Raw genomic sequence first — 14,624 nt, forward strand, 5'->3', positions numbered from 1 at the left:
GTTTCACTTGGCCACCACGACGTGGTGAGGGTAACAATGTAAACCCTATATTTATTGATTGTGTGCACTATTTAAAGGAAGTTATGGCTATGGTTCCTTCCACCCTTAACCTCTATCACATCCACAGTGCCTTTGATAAAACCCTAGCATCCTTACAATGTTTGAGGTAATCTTTGGTGTTTTTGTGACCTTCAAAGGAGGAATAATGATCTCTAGTGATTGAATCCAACAAGCAAGCCACCTTCATCCTTTATGCACCTTCTGGACCATTTGTAAGTCCTTATATTGGTGATTCGTTTTTTATAGATCTAGATTTCTTAGCATGTTTTGGTCCATATATGAAGTTTGCAACTTTATGGCTCACCAAATTTCGTTTTATGTTGCGGATTGTACGAGTCGATCCAACTCGTGACTCGAACGAAATCCCATTTCTTGAACTTCATCAATTTTAAGAGCATGGAGATCATTTGGGTCTTCAATAAGAGAATCATATTTCTTTTTGAATAATCTTCTTTATTTTCATTACTTTTGATTTTCACACCAAGATAACATATCCCCATTTTTATGTTTGTTGCATTCATAAAAAAATAGTTCATACCTTACGCAAAGAGGTGTAAACGTTAGGATGTGTCCCTGAGGATCCGACCCTGCTTACATGTACTACCTGTTAGTGCAATAAAGCAGTTTATATTATATTTTTATTTGTTTAAATCGTGTATGATAACAGTCTTAACAATATCTATAATGGAGGAATATATGATCCTTTATCTAATGGACAAGTCATCTGACTAGATCAGAGTTCGACACCGGCTTTAAGAGCTACGATTGCTAGTCGTGTCTTGGAGTCATACGCAATAATAGTTTTAGACTTATCCAAGTGGGAGACTGTTAGATTAATGTCTAAGCCCATAACTATTATTGGTATGTATTCGACCCGACTTGGCATGGTCCATTTGGGTTGCATGACATCGGAACAATTAGATAGACAAAATAAGAAAAAAGGATACTAGTGATTTGTATTAATATATTATAAGTTATGATATATTAATATGAAATCATATTATTTAATTAGTATTGATCAATAATTATCTTAGAATTAATTTAATGATCAAAAGGAACTAATTAAATATGAACTCTTATATGTGTGGTGGGCCAAGTTCATTTAGGTTGGGCTATGCTTTCATAGATAGTCCATGGAGTGTTTAACCCATGGATCCTATGGAAACGAAGGGCATGGGTATTAGGGTTTACATGAATGTAACCATAATCCTCCACATTATATAAAGAGGTCTCTAGTTCATGAAATGACTATAGTGTGTATACACAAGAAGGTAAACCGATTTGGTGAAAATATCCTTATTCTCTAGTTATTCCAAGGGTTCTTGGTGTTGTGTGAACCATTTGAGGTGCAACACTTGACACACTAGGCTATTAAAGGTTCAAGACTTAAAGTTTCATCAAAATGTATGTCATTCTACTAGAATCTTGTAGTATAGTTGCTTCATTGTATGCTAGTTAGGATGAAACTTTGGAATATTGAATATTTGCATGTATAATAGAGAAAACATAGATTCAAGGTTTATAAGGTTGCATGTACACCATAAAAGTGTTAAAATGCTCAAAACCTATCAGCAAAATGACAGAAATGTGATTCACTTAAAGGTTAAATGCTAATAGAGTTAACTAAAATGGTCATCTGTTAAAGGTTTCAAAACCACATAGACCATCTGTGAGGTTTTTAAAAAATTAAGGACTAAACTTCAAATTTCTGAAAACCACATGGATCATTTTTGAAGTTTTGTCAAAAAATATATGTGAAAAGTTTTTAAACCAGGCCCTTCTTGAATATAAAAAAGGTTAAAGGACCGAAATCCATATTTTGGAACACCGAATGTAGCATTTATGAAGTTTTGTCTAAGGGAAATCTCCAATAAAGTCCTAAAATTTTGATCCGGTTTACGTTTTAGTCATAAACTAATTTTTGTTTACGAAAAAGTCGAAAAAACCGGCAAAAGTATGCATTTTGACCCCTTTTGACCGGTTGGAACCGGCAACAAATTATTTGGGACTATTTCATAAACTAACCTAAAATATTGAGACTATTTCACAAAATTATTTAAAATATTAGGATTTTTTCTGCAAAAAAAATATTATGACTTTTCTGCAAACAAAAACTTTATTATTATTATTTTTATAATAATAATAATAATAATAATAATAATAATAATAATAATAATAATAATAATAAACAAGTATACTAATTTTTAAATTCATTATTATTAATATTTTTAATAATACATATAAATACACTTAAATAAAAACATATTAAAGAAATAATTTAAAGGTGAAGGTGGTGGTGATGGTAATGCTTTAAGCATTGAAATCACTGCTTGTATGTCCTCACTTTGTATATGATCATTTCACATTTCTTATTATTGTTTTCAATTCAAAATATTAATACTTAACAATTTAAAAGAAGTTGCCTATTTGTAAAATTATGTATAAATTGTTTAAGATAAAAGGATTTCTCACTTTGTATGTAAAATTTCTTAAGGTAGAATGATTTCTTTTCAAATCCAATAGATCGACAATAAATATTAACATTGGTGGCCCATATCAAAATTCGAAAATATTAATTAAAATATATTATTTAATAGAAAGTAATATGATTTATTTTGCTTTATCGCACTATATATGTTATGTTTCCAAAAAAACCACAAGGATAAAGTAATGAAAATAGAGCAACACACATGTTGGTAATTCAAAAATACTTACACACAAGACATACACGCATATCACATGCTCACTATTTGTAAACAATTTGAAAAATCAGTAGTTTCTTTTAAATTGTTAAATGTTAATAATCTGAATTAAAAACAATAATAACAAATGTGAAATGACCATATACAAAGTTATAATATACAAATAGACATTCATGATTTCAAAGCTTAAAGCATTACCATCCGCTCAACTGTGACATCCCCAAAATCTCGGTCAGAAAAGACCGATTTCATTTATGCTTTTTAAAATAATTTTCAGAGTAAATCCTTTTAATTTTAAAAGAGATGCGGAATTTGTTCCCAAAGACAAAACATGATAAAATAGATATTTATCAAAACATTTCATAAAGAAATATGATTTCATTACAAAATCAAAAGTCGGGATGTCATGTTCCGATACAGGTCATAAAGCATAAACGATAACATTACAAGTCGTTCAACAAATATATATATATATACAGACTTGTAAACAAAAACAACTTGATGTTCGCCCATCTTAAGCTCTTGCACCACTTCCTGTAAAGTAAATCAACTGAGTGGGTCAGGCTTGGGAGCCTGGTGAGCATATAGGGTTTTCAACCCACAATAATTATATTTAATTTCAACAATCAACAATAAACCCGATTACCCATTCCCGTTATCCTCACCTTACGTTCCTAAAAATAACGTTTATTATAAGGAACCTATTTCAGGATTTTTCATCGAGACGGACATTACTGCAGAGGGGCTTCCTCAACATTAAGTGTCCTAAAGGCAACCATGTGGGGGATAGAGTACACCGGTGAACACGTCGTTTACAACACCTACAGGTAATGAGCCTGCTAGTGTTCCACAGGACAGTCTAGAATAGTCCGTGGTCGTCATCCATACTCTGCTGAATGACTAGAATAACGCCAATAACACCGAGGCCTCTCATCTGTTTATTACACACCAATTATCTACCCATGTTCTACCCAACATATTAGTAGATAAAAATATACATTTTTATACATAGTTTAAAAACCTGTATAACATGTTTTAATCAACACATATTCCACCTAACAGATGAGACATACACACATAACACGTATTTCATAGAGAATACATCAGATCTATAAGATAGAAGAGAGTGAATATACACTCACACGTATAACAACCAAATATATACACATAACACGTATTTTATAGGAAATACTTCATAATATTGCGTTGGAATGAAAATAACTACACACTCACTTGATCAAAAGATGATCGGGCAGCACTACGGCTTGCAGAAGAGGTGTTTCTCCGTAGATCTGGAAGATCTTCACAAAACCGGGCTCCTCGCGGGCAGCGTTTCGGCTCGGGAATAACGCTCTTCGGGATCCTCGGGGCTTCGGATCTTACTTCGGGGCTCGGGAATGATACCGGGGCTTTGGGGTATAAACAACACGCAAATCGAGGCAAAACTTAGAGAGAGGGAAGAGTTTGAACAAGAGAAAATGGCTGAATTCGAGTTCTATTTATAGGCTGCTGGGTCTGGGATTACGCGGGGCGTACTCAAATTACGCGGGGCGTACTCAGTACGCGGGGCGTACTCGGGTTACGCGGGGCGTACTTTGACGTCACTGCGTGCGTCGACTGGTGGCACTCGAGTATTGGTCAGACAAGTTGCATCCGACTGAGTACGCGGGGCGTACACAAATTACGCGGGGCGTAATTGACTTGTCAAACTTCTAAATTGCGTAACTTTCGCATACAAGCTCCGTTTTCGACGTTCTTTATATCCACGCGAAGGTCAGACCATACTCTACAACTTTCATTTAGACTCCGTCGGCTAATTTTGACTTTTATTTTTATTATTTATTTTTAGAAGGCCGGGACAGAAAAACTTCGTTATAAATTCATAACTTCTTCGTCTGACGTCCGTTCTCGCCTAACTTTTCATCGTTTCGCTACTAACAACAAGATCTTCGATTCTCATTTAGATTGTTTCGGCTAAAAACCGCTCGATCTCAAATCGAGTATTCGGGCTGCATACTGCCACGTCGAAACTTCAGAAAATCATAACTTCCTCATACGAAGTCAGATTTGGGCGTTCCTTTTATGCATGCTCTCGGTTTAACGAAATCTACGACTTTTGTTTAGATCGCTAAGGCTAAATATCGCTCTATCTTAAATTCATATTTTACGTCACTCAGCGTCGTACCGGTTCTGTCGCGAAACTTCGACAGGTCATAACTTCTTCGTTATAACTCGGATTTTGGCATTCCTTATATCTCTGGAATCCTTGTTTCGACCACTACAACTTTATGCAAAGATGTCGGGCTTATCTCACACTTAAATTTTGACGCTTATTTTATTCTTAATTCATTAAATTATAAAAATTAAGAAAATACACACATAAATCACATAATTCAAATAATTCACAAATAATACATTCTTATTATTTCAAGTTGAGTTACAAGGTTAACCTAGACTATTACATTGCTAAAAATGGCAAGCCTAGAAACACGGGCGTTACATCAACCTTCACCTTTATATAATGTCTTTAATATTTTTTTTTAATTTAAATGTATTATTAATAATATTAATAATAACAAATTTAAAAAATAATATACTTATTTATATTTTTAATATAATAATAATAATAAGATTTTTGTTTCCAGAAAAACCCTAATATTTTTTGTTTTTGCAGAAAAGTCCCAATATTTTGAGTCTATTTATGAAATAGTCATAAATTAATTTGTTACCAGTTCCAACCAGTCAAAAATGGTCAAAATGCAAACTTTTGCCGGTTTTGGGGACTTTTTCGTAAACAAAAATTAGTTTAGGACTAAAACATAAACCGAACTAAAATTTTAGTACTTTATTGGACACTAGTTTATAACCCGTGGAAACCACGGTTACAAAATTAATTAAACTTTTATAATGAAAAAATTCAAAATTATTAATCAATTGTTTTAAATAAATTATTAATTAAGAGGTATTTTTAGTTATACAAAACTATAATCATTGATTTAAATAAATATATGAAATTATATCACTTTATAATTTGTATTAATTTTATTTTTATTTTTATTCTAATATTATTAATTTAATGTAATTAAAGTGACAAATTTAAAATTTGAAAATTTGAAATGGAGATTTAATAGGTTGGCAAGTGACATGCATTAACTAGTAGACATAGCATTAACTAGTAGACATAATAAGGTGACACATGACAAAAGAAAAATAAAGGGTAAATTACACCATTCGCCCCTCGTGCATATGCCAAAAAGCATGTTTAGTCCATATTTTCAAAAATTAACTCGGACCGTCCCTTGGTTTGTTTTTTCTTGCACACTTAGTCCCTATTGACATGAAATGACTTTTTTACCCTTGATATATATATTTTTTTCATTTTCTTTTTTTTCCTTATCAATTTTAAATTAAAAACAATGAAAAAAAAAACTATCCCAACCCCTCATTACGTCACTTTTCCTTCTCCCCTGTTCTCACACCTCTTTCACAGACTAACACCATTGAACCAAACCACCATCACCACCTTACACCTCTTGCTACCACCTTCGTTCACCCTTAAATTACATCCGCTTATGTTTAAACTGTCACCTTTACACTTGACTTCGTCCTCCAATACTACCACTGATCCTGAAAACATGTTTGAAACTCCGAAGACGATTTCCGATGGTGGTGTACAGGTGAAGGAGATCGATGACTTCCGAGAAAGAAGATCCACTCAGCCACATTCTCTTTTCTTGTTCAAATATGCTGACGGCAACACATCTGCAAATTGGGTTTGTAACTCTCAAGACCTAAGCGCAAAGCAATGCAAATTGGGCTCCATCTCCGACGAAAACATGGTGACGAATAACAGTTAGTGACGAAGACGAAGGCTTTCCATCGAACACAAGTAGATCTAAGATGATGTAAATCTAATACAACGAATGCATAGATCCACTTGTGGACTTGCTGATTCTGACAGCGATTGCGAAGGTTTTGAACAGAAATTCGGATTGTAGAGGCGAAGGTGACGGATTGGAGGCCAGATGTACCGCCGGTGGCTGGATTTTGAGATATCAGGGAGGTACTTGTTGCCGGTGTTTGTGTGGTGTTCTTTAGGTTTACAGAGAAAAGGGGTGGGTGAGCTGAAGGTAAAGGACGAAAGGGTGGAAGTGAGACCCAATTTCCTTTTAAATTAAAAATAATAGTAAATATTATTAGATTAATTGAAAAATAAATACATAAGGGCATTATGGTCATTTTAAATCTGGAATGGACTAAAAGCGCAACAAATTCGTCTTTAAGGGATGAAGCGTGCAAGTATAAAACAAACGAGGGATGGTCCGGGTTAATTTTTGAAAATAGGGATCAAATGTGCTTTCTGGCACTTACATGAGGGATGATTGGTGTAATTTACCCAAAAATAAAATATACATTAATTAGAAGGCCTAATAAGGTGATACATGTCAAAAAAAGAATAAAATTATTCTTTTATTAGAATAGGGATTTCCCAATTGTCTAATTTAAAAGGTTTTGCTTTAAGCAACTTCACCTTTCTCTTCTTCTTCTTCCTCTTACCTTATTTCATTTCCCGCTCCTGCAAGCGTTTCAAAATCTCCCCCTTTCAAATATAGCACACAGAAATATCTCATTTCTCTCTTCATCAGATTCCCTCATGTCTCCTCCGTTCGTGTTTCCCCAAAACCTAATCGCTCTTGAAGAAGACTCCGGAGACGACGCCGGTCATCTATCCGTCCAAAACCCCACCTCCATTTCATCTCTCCGACCTTCAGATCTGGAAGAATTCGTCAAAGGTACCATCTTCGTTTTCCTGCTTTACTTGAACTATTTCATGCTATTTCAATGAACTTGAATTGAATGCCCCCAAAAATTTGAATTGCAGGCGTGTCGTTTGATTTGTCCGACAAAGAGCTGTCTTGTGTTGAAGAACAAGAAATATTCGACCGGATTTACTCATTGATTAAGTGTTTTGGTGACCTAACTCCTGGTTGTAAGTTGAATATAGTCGAGAGTCTCCGGTCAAACTTCAGTGTTTTGCTTCCGAACATCGATTCTCTTTTTAGGGTTCCAGCATCACCGACTAGCGATGGGCGCGATTCTGATGATGGTGGTAGAGTACTCGATCGAGTTAATTCTCATCGGAATGCATTCAAGATTTATACATTCTTTCTTATCCATGTTGTCCTAGCTCAGGAATCAAACAGTGCTTCCAGCAACACTACCAAAGTACTTCTATCTCTATCTTTTACTAATAGTTGATTGTGATATCGGTGCTTATTATTTCTTAACGTTAGGATCAACATGTACTTATTTTTTCCGAAAAAGATCAACATATACCTGTATACAGTAAAAATGTGATTCGGTTCACGTTAGGTTTAGTAGTGCCATTGTCTTCAGACGCTTAGATTTGTGTTTGCTTTTTCATCAAGAAGCTGAGATTTATGTTGCGTTAAGAGGATTAACATCCTTCTATTTTAGGTGCTGCCAAGTAACAGAAAGAAACATCTTTCTAGCTCTTGGAATTGGGAGGCCCAAAGGGGACGTATACTAAGTTTGATTGCAAATTCCCTGGAGATCAACCTCTCATCACTCTTTGGCTCTTCAGACCCAGATGAAAACTATTTATCCTTTGTTGTAAGGTATGCCATCTATCTAATTAGCTTGAATATATCCATCTATTTTATAAATTCAAAGATTACTCCAATTACATATGCCTGATTTCTGTGGTTGTAGAAATGCACTTTCTATGTTTGAGAACGCTACACTGTTGAAAGATTCTGATGCAAAGGAAGCTTTATGTCGCATGATTGGAACTTGTGCTACCAAATACCACTATTTAGCACAATCTTGTGCTTCAATCCTACACATCCTTCATAAACATGACTTTGTTGTTCTACATTTAGCTGATGCTGTTGCTTGGGCAGAGAAAAAGTACTCTGATGGAAGCCTGTCAATCTCTCTCATTAGAGAAATAGGAAGAACTAACCCAAAAGATTATGTGAAAGACACTGTTGGAGCTGAAAATATTGGGCGATTTCTTGTAGAACTTGCTGATCGTATCCCAAAGTTAATCTCAACCAACATTGGTTTATTGGTTCCCCATTTTGGTGGAGAGTCATACAAGATTAGGAATGCTCTTGTTGCAGTAATGGGAAAGCTGGTGGCTAAAGCTTTTAATGACATTGAAGGTGAAGTAAGTTCAAAGTCTATTCGCCTTCGAACCAAACAAGCAATGTTGGAAATCCTTCTAGAACGTGCTAGGGATGTTTCAGCTTACACTAGAAGTAAAGTACTACAGGTTTGGGTTGAGTTATGTGAAGAACATTCTGTATCTATTGGTTTATGGAATGAAGTTGCTGTAGTAGCTGCTGGAAGGTTAGAGGATAAGAGTGCCATAGTTAGAAAATCTGCACTGAATTTACTCATTATGATGCTGCAACATAACCCCTTTGGGCCACAACTTCGCGTAGCTTCATTTGAAGCAACATTAAAGCAGTACAGGAAGAAGTTGAATGAATTAGAACCAAATGTGTCATCAGAAAGTGTTTTGGATGGGATACCATTGAATAGTGATTCTGGAAGTGATGATGGTGAAATAGTTGATGACAATGATAAAGTCAAGAAGCAGGATAGTTTGACTGACAGCTGTATGGTTCAAGAGGAAGATCAAAGCACTCAAATGGATAGTTCAGTACCAGATGTTGGGAATTTAGAACAAACCAGAACTTTGATTGCATCACTTGAAGCAGGCTTGAGATTTTCCAAATGTATATCTGCCACTATGCCGATTCTTGTTCAGTTAATGGCTTCTTCATCAGCATCTGATGTTGAAAACACAATCTTATTGCTTATGAGGTGTAAACAGTTCCAGATTGATGAGTCAGAAGCTTGTCTTAGAAAGATGTTGCCACTGGTAAGCGTTAATGCTTTTGAGCCTTTCCTTTTTAGGTATTTTTCTTCTCATTTTGGTTTTCATGTGTGAAGGTATTTTCCCAAGACAAATCAATTTATGAAGCTGTTGAGAACGCGTTTATTACAATCTACATAACAAAGAACCCAACTGAAACTGCTAAAAATCTCATAACACTTGCTATTGATTCAAATGTTGGAGATCTTGCAGCATTGGAGTTCATTATTGGTGCATTGGTCTCTAAAGGGGACATCTCTGCTAGCATGGTATGGTGTTAAATCTTAACTCTTAAATCACCAATCTTGTAAAATGCCATATTCATATAAGGTTATAAACCATAAGACAGAGCTCTTGTGTGGTGACAGGTGGCAGCATTGTGGGATTACTTCTGTTTCAATGTCAGTGGAACAAGTGCTGAACGCAGCCGTGGGGCCCTATCTGTGTTATGTATGGCTGCAAAATCATCACCTGAAGTTCTTAGTTCTCATCTACAAGACATTATAGATATTGGTTTTGGTAGGTGGGCAAAGGTAGAACCTTTGCTTGCAAGAACAGCTTGTATTGCACTTCAAAGGTTGACCCTTGATGACCAAAAAAATCTGTTGACTAATCATGGAAGCAGGGTGTTTGGTGTTTTGGATAGTTTAGTTACTGGATCTTGGCTTCCAGAACACATTTGGTATGCTGCTGCAGATAGAGCAATCAGTACAATATATGCTATCCATCCTTCCCCAGAAACCCTAGCAGCTGATTTGGTGTTAAAATCTTATCATTCTGTTGTTGGAGTTGATGAGTTGCAAAATGACACGGATGCCCTTACTACAGTTCAAGCTTCAAAACTAAGCAGGTTTCTATATGTTACAAGCCATGTTGCCATGAACCAATTGGTTTATATTGAGTCTTGTGTTAGAAAGATTCAAAAAGAGAAAGCAAAGAAAGATAAACTGATGGCAGAAGGTCAACATGTTGACAAACCTGAACAAAAGGTGAAACCTTGTCTTTTTAGATACTCTGTTTCCTTTCATCTTTTTACACTTTTTAATTTTTTTTTATAGGAGGATGGTATAAATGCGGAATTGGGTGTTGCTGCTTCTGAAGACGCTTTGCTTGACATACTTTCTGAAAGGGCAGAAAAGGAAATTGTTTATGGTGCTTCTGGTGAAAAGAACTTGATTGGACACTGTGCACCGTTTCTGTCAAAACTATGTAGAAACTTTGGTTTGTTGCAGAAGGTGATTAATTATTCTTTATCTGAATATTTGCTATTTTGATTTGGTTTTGTAAGTTTTATTTTATATAGCTGCTAACATGGTTTTCATTTTGTCCTTAGTATCCTGAATTGCAGGCATCTGGGATGCTTGCCTTAAGCAGATTGATGATTATAGACGCCAACTTTTGGTAGGACCTCTTTCGTTTTACCCTCTTCATATTCTCTCTTTTTTAATTTTCTAAAAAAATACAAAAAAATGTGTGTGATCTACTTGCCAGCGAGGCAAATCTCCAGCTTCTATTCACTGTGGTTGAGAATGCACCATCAGAAACTGTTCGCTCCAACTGTACAATTTCTCTTGGTGACCTGGCAGTTCGGTTTCCAAATCTTCTAGAACCATGGACTGAAAACATGTACTCTAGGCTTCATGATCCTTCAGTTTCTGTCAGGACAAATGCTGTTTTAGTTCTGTCTCATCTCATTCTCAATGACATGATGAAGGTTCTAGATCTTTCTAATTACCTAACTCATTACAACATTTTTTAAAATTTGTTAGTATTTTGAATATGGTTGTTTTTATTGGTTAGGTTAAAGGCCATATAAATGAGATGGCAATGCGACTAGAAGATGAAAATGAAAGGATTTCTAATCTTGCAAAGCTTTTCTTTAATGAGCTCTCAAAGAAAGGTAAATTTTAACCCTTTTGAATAGTTGCATTTTTGAAGTGGCATTATTAATTACTCATTTTACTTTTTTCAGGGAATAATCCGATATATAATTTATTACCGGATATTCTTGGAAAGTTATCAAACCAGGACTTGAAAAGAGAATCATTCTTCAACATCATGCAATTTTTGATTGGGTCAATCAAGAAGGTAAAGAAGCAGATTGGTTTTTATGGAAGTGTTGAGTTATATAATAAATTCAAGTTTTGACTTTTTGTAATTTTTCAGGACAAGCAAATGGAAGCTCTTGTTGAAAAGCTATGCCATAGATTTAGTGGTGTGACAGGTAAATCTTTCAACTATTGTTTTTTTTTAATTAGCAATTTCATTTACGATTTAATCTATTTTTTTTTAATCTGCAGATGCTAAGCAATGGGAAAACATATCATACTGTCTTGCACAGCTGTCATTTACTGACAAGGGTATCAAGAAACTGATAGATTTATTCAAACTTTATGAGCATGTTCTATCCAATGAAACTGTGATGGAGCATTTTAGAACCATCATAAATAAGGTACTTTCTACTTACTTCCAACTCCACTATTTATATGTTCAAAGACTTTCTTCTAAACAAGATGTACATTTTATTATTTTATAGGGAAAGAAATTTGCCAAACAAGAACTCAAGTCATGCATTGAGGAGTTCGAGGGAAAAATCAGCAAGTTTCATGAGGATAAAAAGGAGCAAGAAATCACAGCAAGAAATGCAGCTGCTCATCAACAGAAAGCAGATGCCATCAAAAACATCATTGTTGATACGAATCTCGAAAAGGAAAAGGAAAATGAAAATGAAAAAGAAAAATCTGAAGCTGATGAAGGTTTGCTTGTGTGATTGATTAGTTAAAAGTTTTGTACAATTATTTGATTTGTTATTGTTAAAATGATATAACAAAACAGATGGTGAGGTCATGGATCCTCCAATGGATGAGCATGAGAATGAAAGATGTGATGTTGTTGCTGTTAATAAAGAGGAACATGGTCCTAGTGCCAAGAAAAGTGTGGAGTTTGAAGAAACTTCACATGATGCTTCTAGTCAAGTGATTCAGTCGGAATCATCATTCGATGATGAGGTCCAATCACCACAAGTTATTCCAAAAGGTAGTAATGTGAAATTTAATGATTTTATTTATTTATTTATGAAATAAAATATAATTACGATGAATGTATTCATGGCACAGGAACAGCAAAGACTAGAGGCAAGAAAAGCAACGGTGTATCTGAGAAGAAGGTGGCTGATTCTCATGTCCCCAGTGTGAGTGTGAGTGTGAGAGTTACAAGGTCTAGAAGAAGGTGAGCACCTGCATTCTTCCTGTTACTTGTAGCAATAAACTATTCCAGATGTCTGCTTAAATTACAAACATACCCTCCCATTATTTGACTTGTTTATTGCATTGCAGGTAGTGTTACTTGATGGATGAGGCTTTCTCAGCCTCCTATTGCATTGGTTGTGTTTTTTCCTGTAATGTCAACATCCTCTGTTGTTGGGAACATTATGATTGCTTGTAATTTACTACATTTTTATTCTAAAACAATTGCATAACACTATTGTGGAACATCTGACCGTAATATATACATCTAATTCATGTTTATTTTTGAGGTAACACCATCTTTTTTAACAATATAGGTAGTGTTTTTTTATTCCAAAACAATTTCTTGCAAAAATAAAACACCATTATTGGTTCCATGCAAATGAGGTAATAAGGATGTACGATGGTTGGTATCCCTCAAGGTAGGGTTGATAGATTGCCTCTGTAGAAAACCTCCGATAAAAAGGAAATAAAAAATAAATACAAATAAATAAGTAAAAGTAAAATTTTCGAAATAATGTTTGCATTGATGTTATCCATACATAAGATCTTTATGGAAAGATTGTCAAGTTAAACTTGAAGAAATTTGCAAGTAATGAACTATGATCTAAAAACTGATTCAAATGGCTAGCTGGATTAGTTTTTGTAGAAGAGAGTGGTTTAAAGACTGGTTTTATGTTAAAATATAGATTGGATTGAAATGAAAGGTTGTCATAAAAAATCAGGCTGAATCGGTGTGATAAAATCGGTAAAAACCGTTTAAACCAGTTTATTGGACTTTAATAGATCAAGTTATCCAAAATATATATAACTCGAAGAACGATGCACACCACTACTAGATGTAGACCGACAGCTGAACCGATTGAACTAAAATCGAACCGGAAACCAGTCGTCAGAATGGTTCAATTAAAAAACCAGTTTTTAAAGCATTGGTGATGAAAACATATAACAAGTTGAAAGTGAATATTAGTTAATTTCCAAAAATTAATATAAATTTTTTGAAATTATTTGGTACTTTTATTATTTATTTGTAAAAACAAGGTACTAACATATTATGTTTTTTTTTTTATTATTATTATTATTATTATTATTATTATTTTTTAAATCCACATGTTATTAAACATCACTAATTGTTATTTTAAACGGTTAATATTATGTTAAAATAACTTATACTATATAATATTGAAAATATTAATTTTAATATTTTGTAGTTTTATTTTTGTGACAAAGTTGATATAATCATATAAAACATTAATTCAACTACATATAGACATCAACTCCGCATGCGACATAAGCATGAAAACACCCATTTAAATGTCTTTGCATAAAATCTTTATCATACGTGATAACACCTACAACTAATCACATTTGCTTTGAAGTACTTGAGTTGCATTAAAGTTTTTGACAACACCTACAACTTGGCATAGGATGTTGAAATCTGACGAATATAGAAATTGGTGATGGATCATCCTTTTACAACAATGCAAAGGAATTAGTTAAAGTTTCTAAAAACTTAAGAGATTATGTATCTAGACCTAGAAAACATGCATCGATACCCTTATTACTTAATGGAAAATAATATTTACTCAAAAAATAACATTGTGCATGAGTTTAATGACATAATCATGAATCGTATTCCATGGAGTTGATAAAGTATCTAAGTTCAAATAACATATGTAGATATGAAAATGGTGGGAATAAAAATGGTAT

At 34.2% G+C, this 14,624-nt stretch overlaps 1 protein-coding gene across 1 annotated transcript; it reads left to right on the forward strand.

Annotated features, from left to right (window-relative positions):
• The first annotated feature begins 7,309 nt into the window (after positions 1-7,309).
• On the forward strand, positions 7,310-13,208 carry LOC145010840 (binding protein). The gene is made up of 17 exons (XM_078969391.1): positions 7,310-7,555; positions 7,645-7,988; positions 8,241-8,401; positions 8,496-9,675; positions 9,747-9,938; positions 10,038-10,658; positions 10,728-10,904; positions 11,003-11,070; positions 11,161-11,383; positions 11,470-11,569; positions 11,642-11,757; positions 11,836-11,893; positions 11,970-12,121; positions 12,206-12,425; positions 12,505-12,705; positions 12,786-12,897; positions 13,005-13,208. Exons 1-17 carry the CDS (start codon positions 7,417-7,419, stop codon positions 13,006-13,008), a joined length of 4,068 nt encoding a protein of 1,355 aa, XP_078825517.1. The 5' UTR covers positions 7,310-7,416; the 3' UTR covers positions 13,009-13,208.
• Positions 13,209-14,624: the final 1,416 nt, after the last annotated feature.

The sequence above is a fragment of the Lactuca saligna genome, chromosome 8 (genome assembly GCF_052625555.1).
Source record: "Lactuca saligna cultivar CGN05327 chromosome 8, ASM5262555v1, whole genome shotgun sequence".
NCBI lineage: Eukaryota > Viridiplantae > Streptophyta > Magnoliopsida > Asterales > Asteraceae > Lactuca > Lactuca saligna.

Bases quoted from the DNA above. Each gene is read 5' to 3' on its own strand.
- LOC145010840 (XM_078969391.1), top strand. From the start codon at position 7,417: ATGTCTCCTCCGTTCGTGTTTCCCCAAAACCTAATCGCTCTTGAAGAA. The intron at 9,939-10,037 runs GTATGGTGTTAA...GTGTGGTGACAG, and splicing joins GGGACATCTCTGCTAGCATG to GTGGCAGCATTGTGGGATTA. The intron at 12,122-12,205 runs GTACTTTCTACT...ATTATTTTATAG, and splicing joins TTAGAACCATCATAAATAAG to GGAAAGAAATTTGCCAAACA.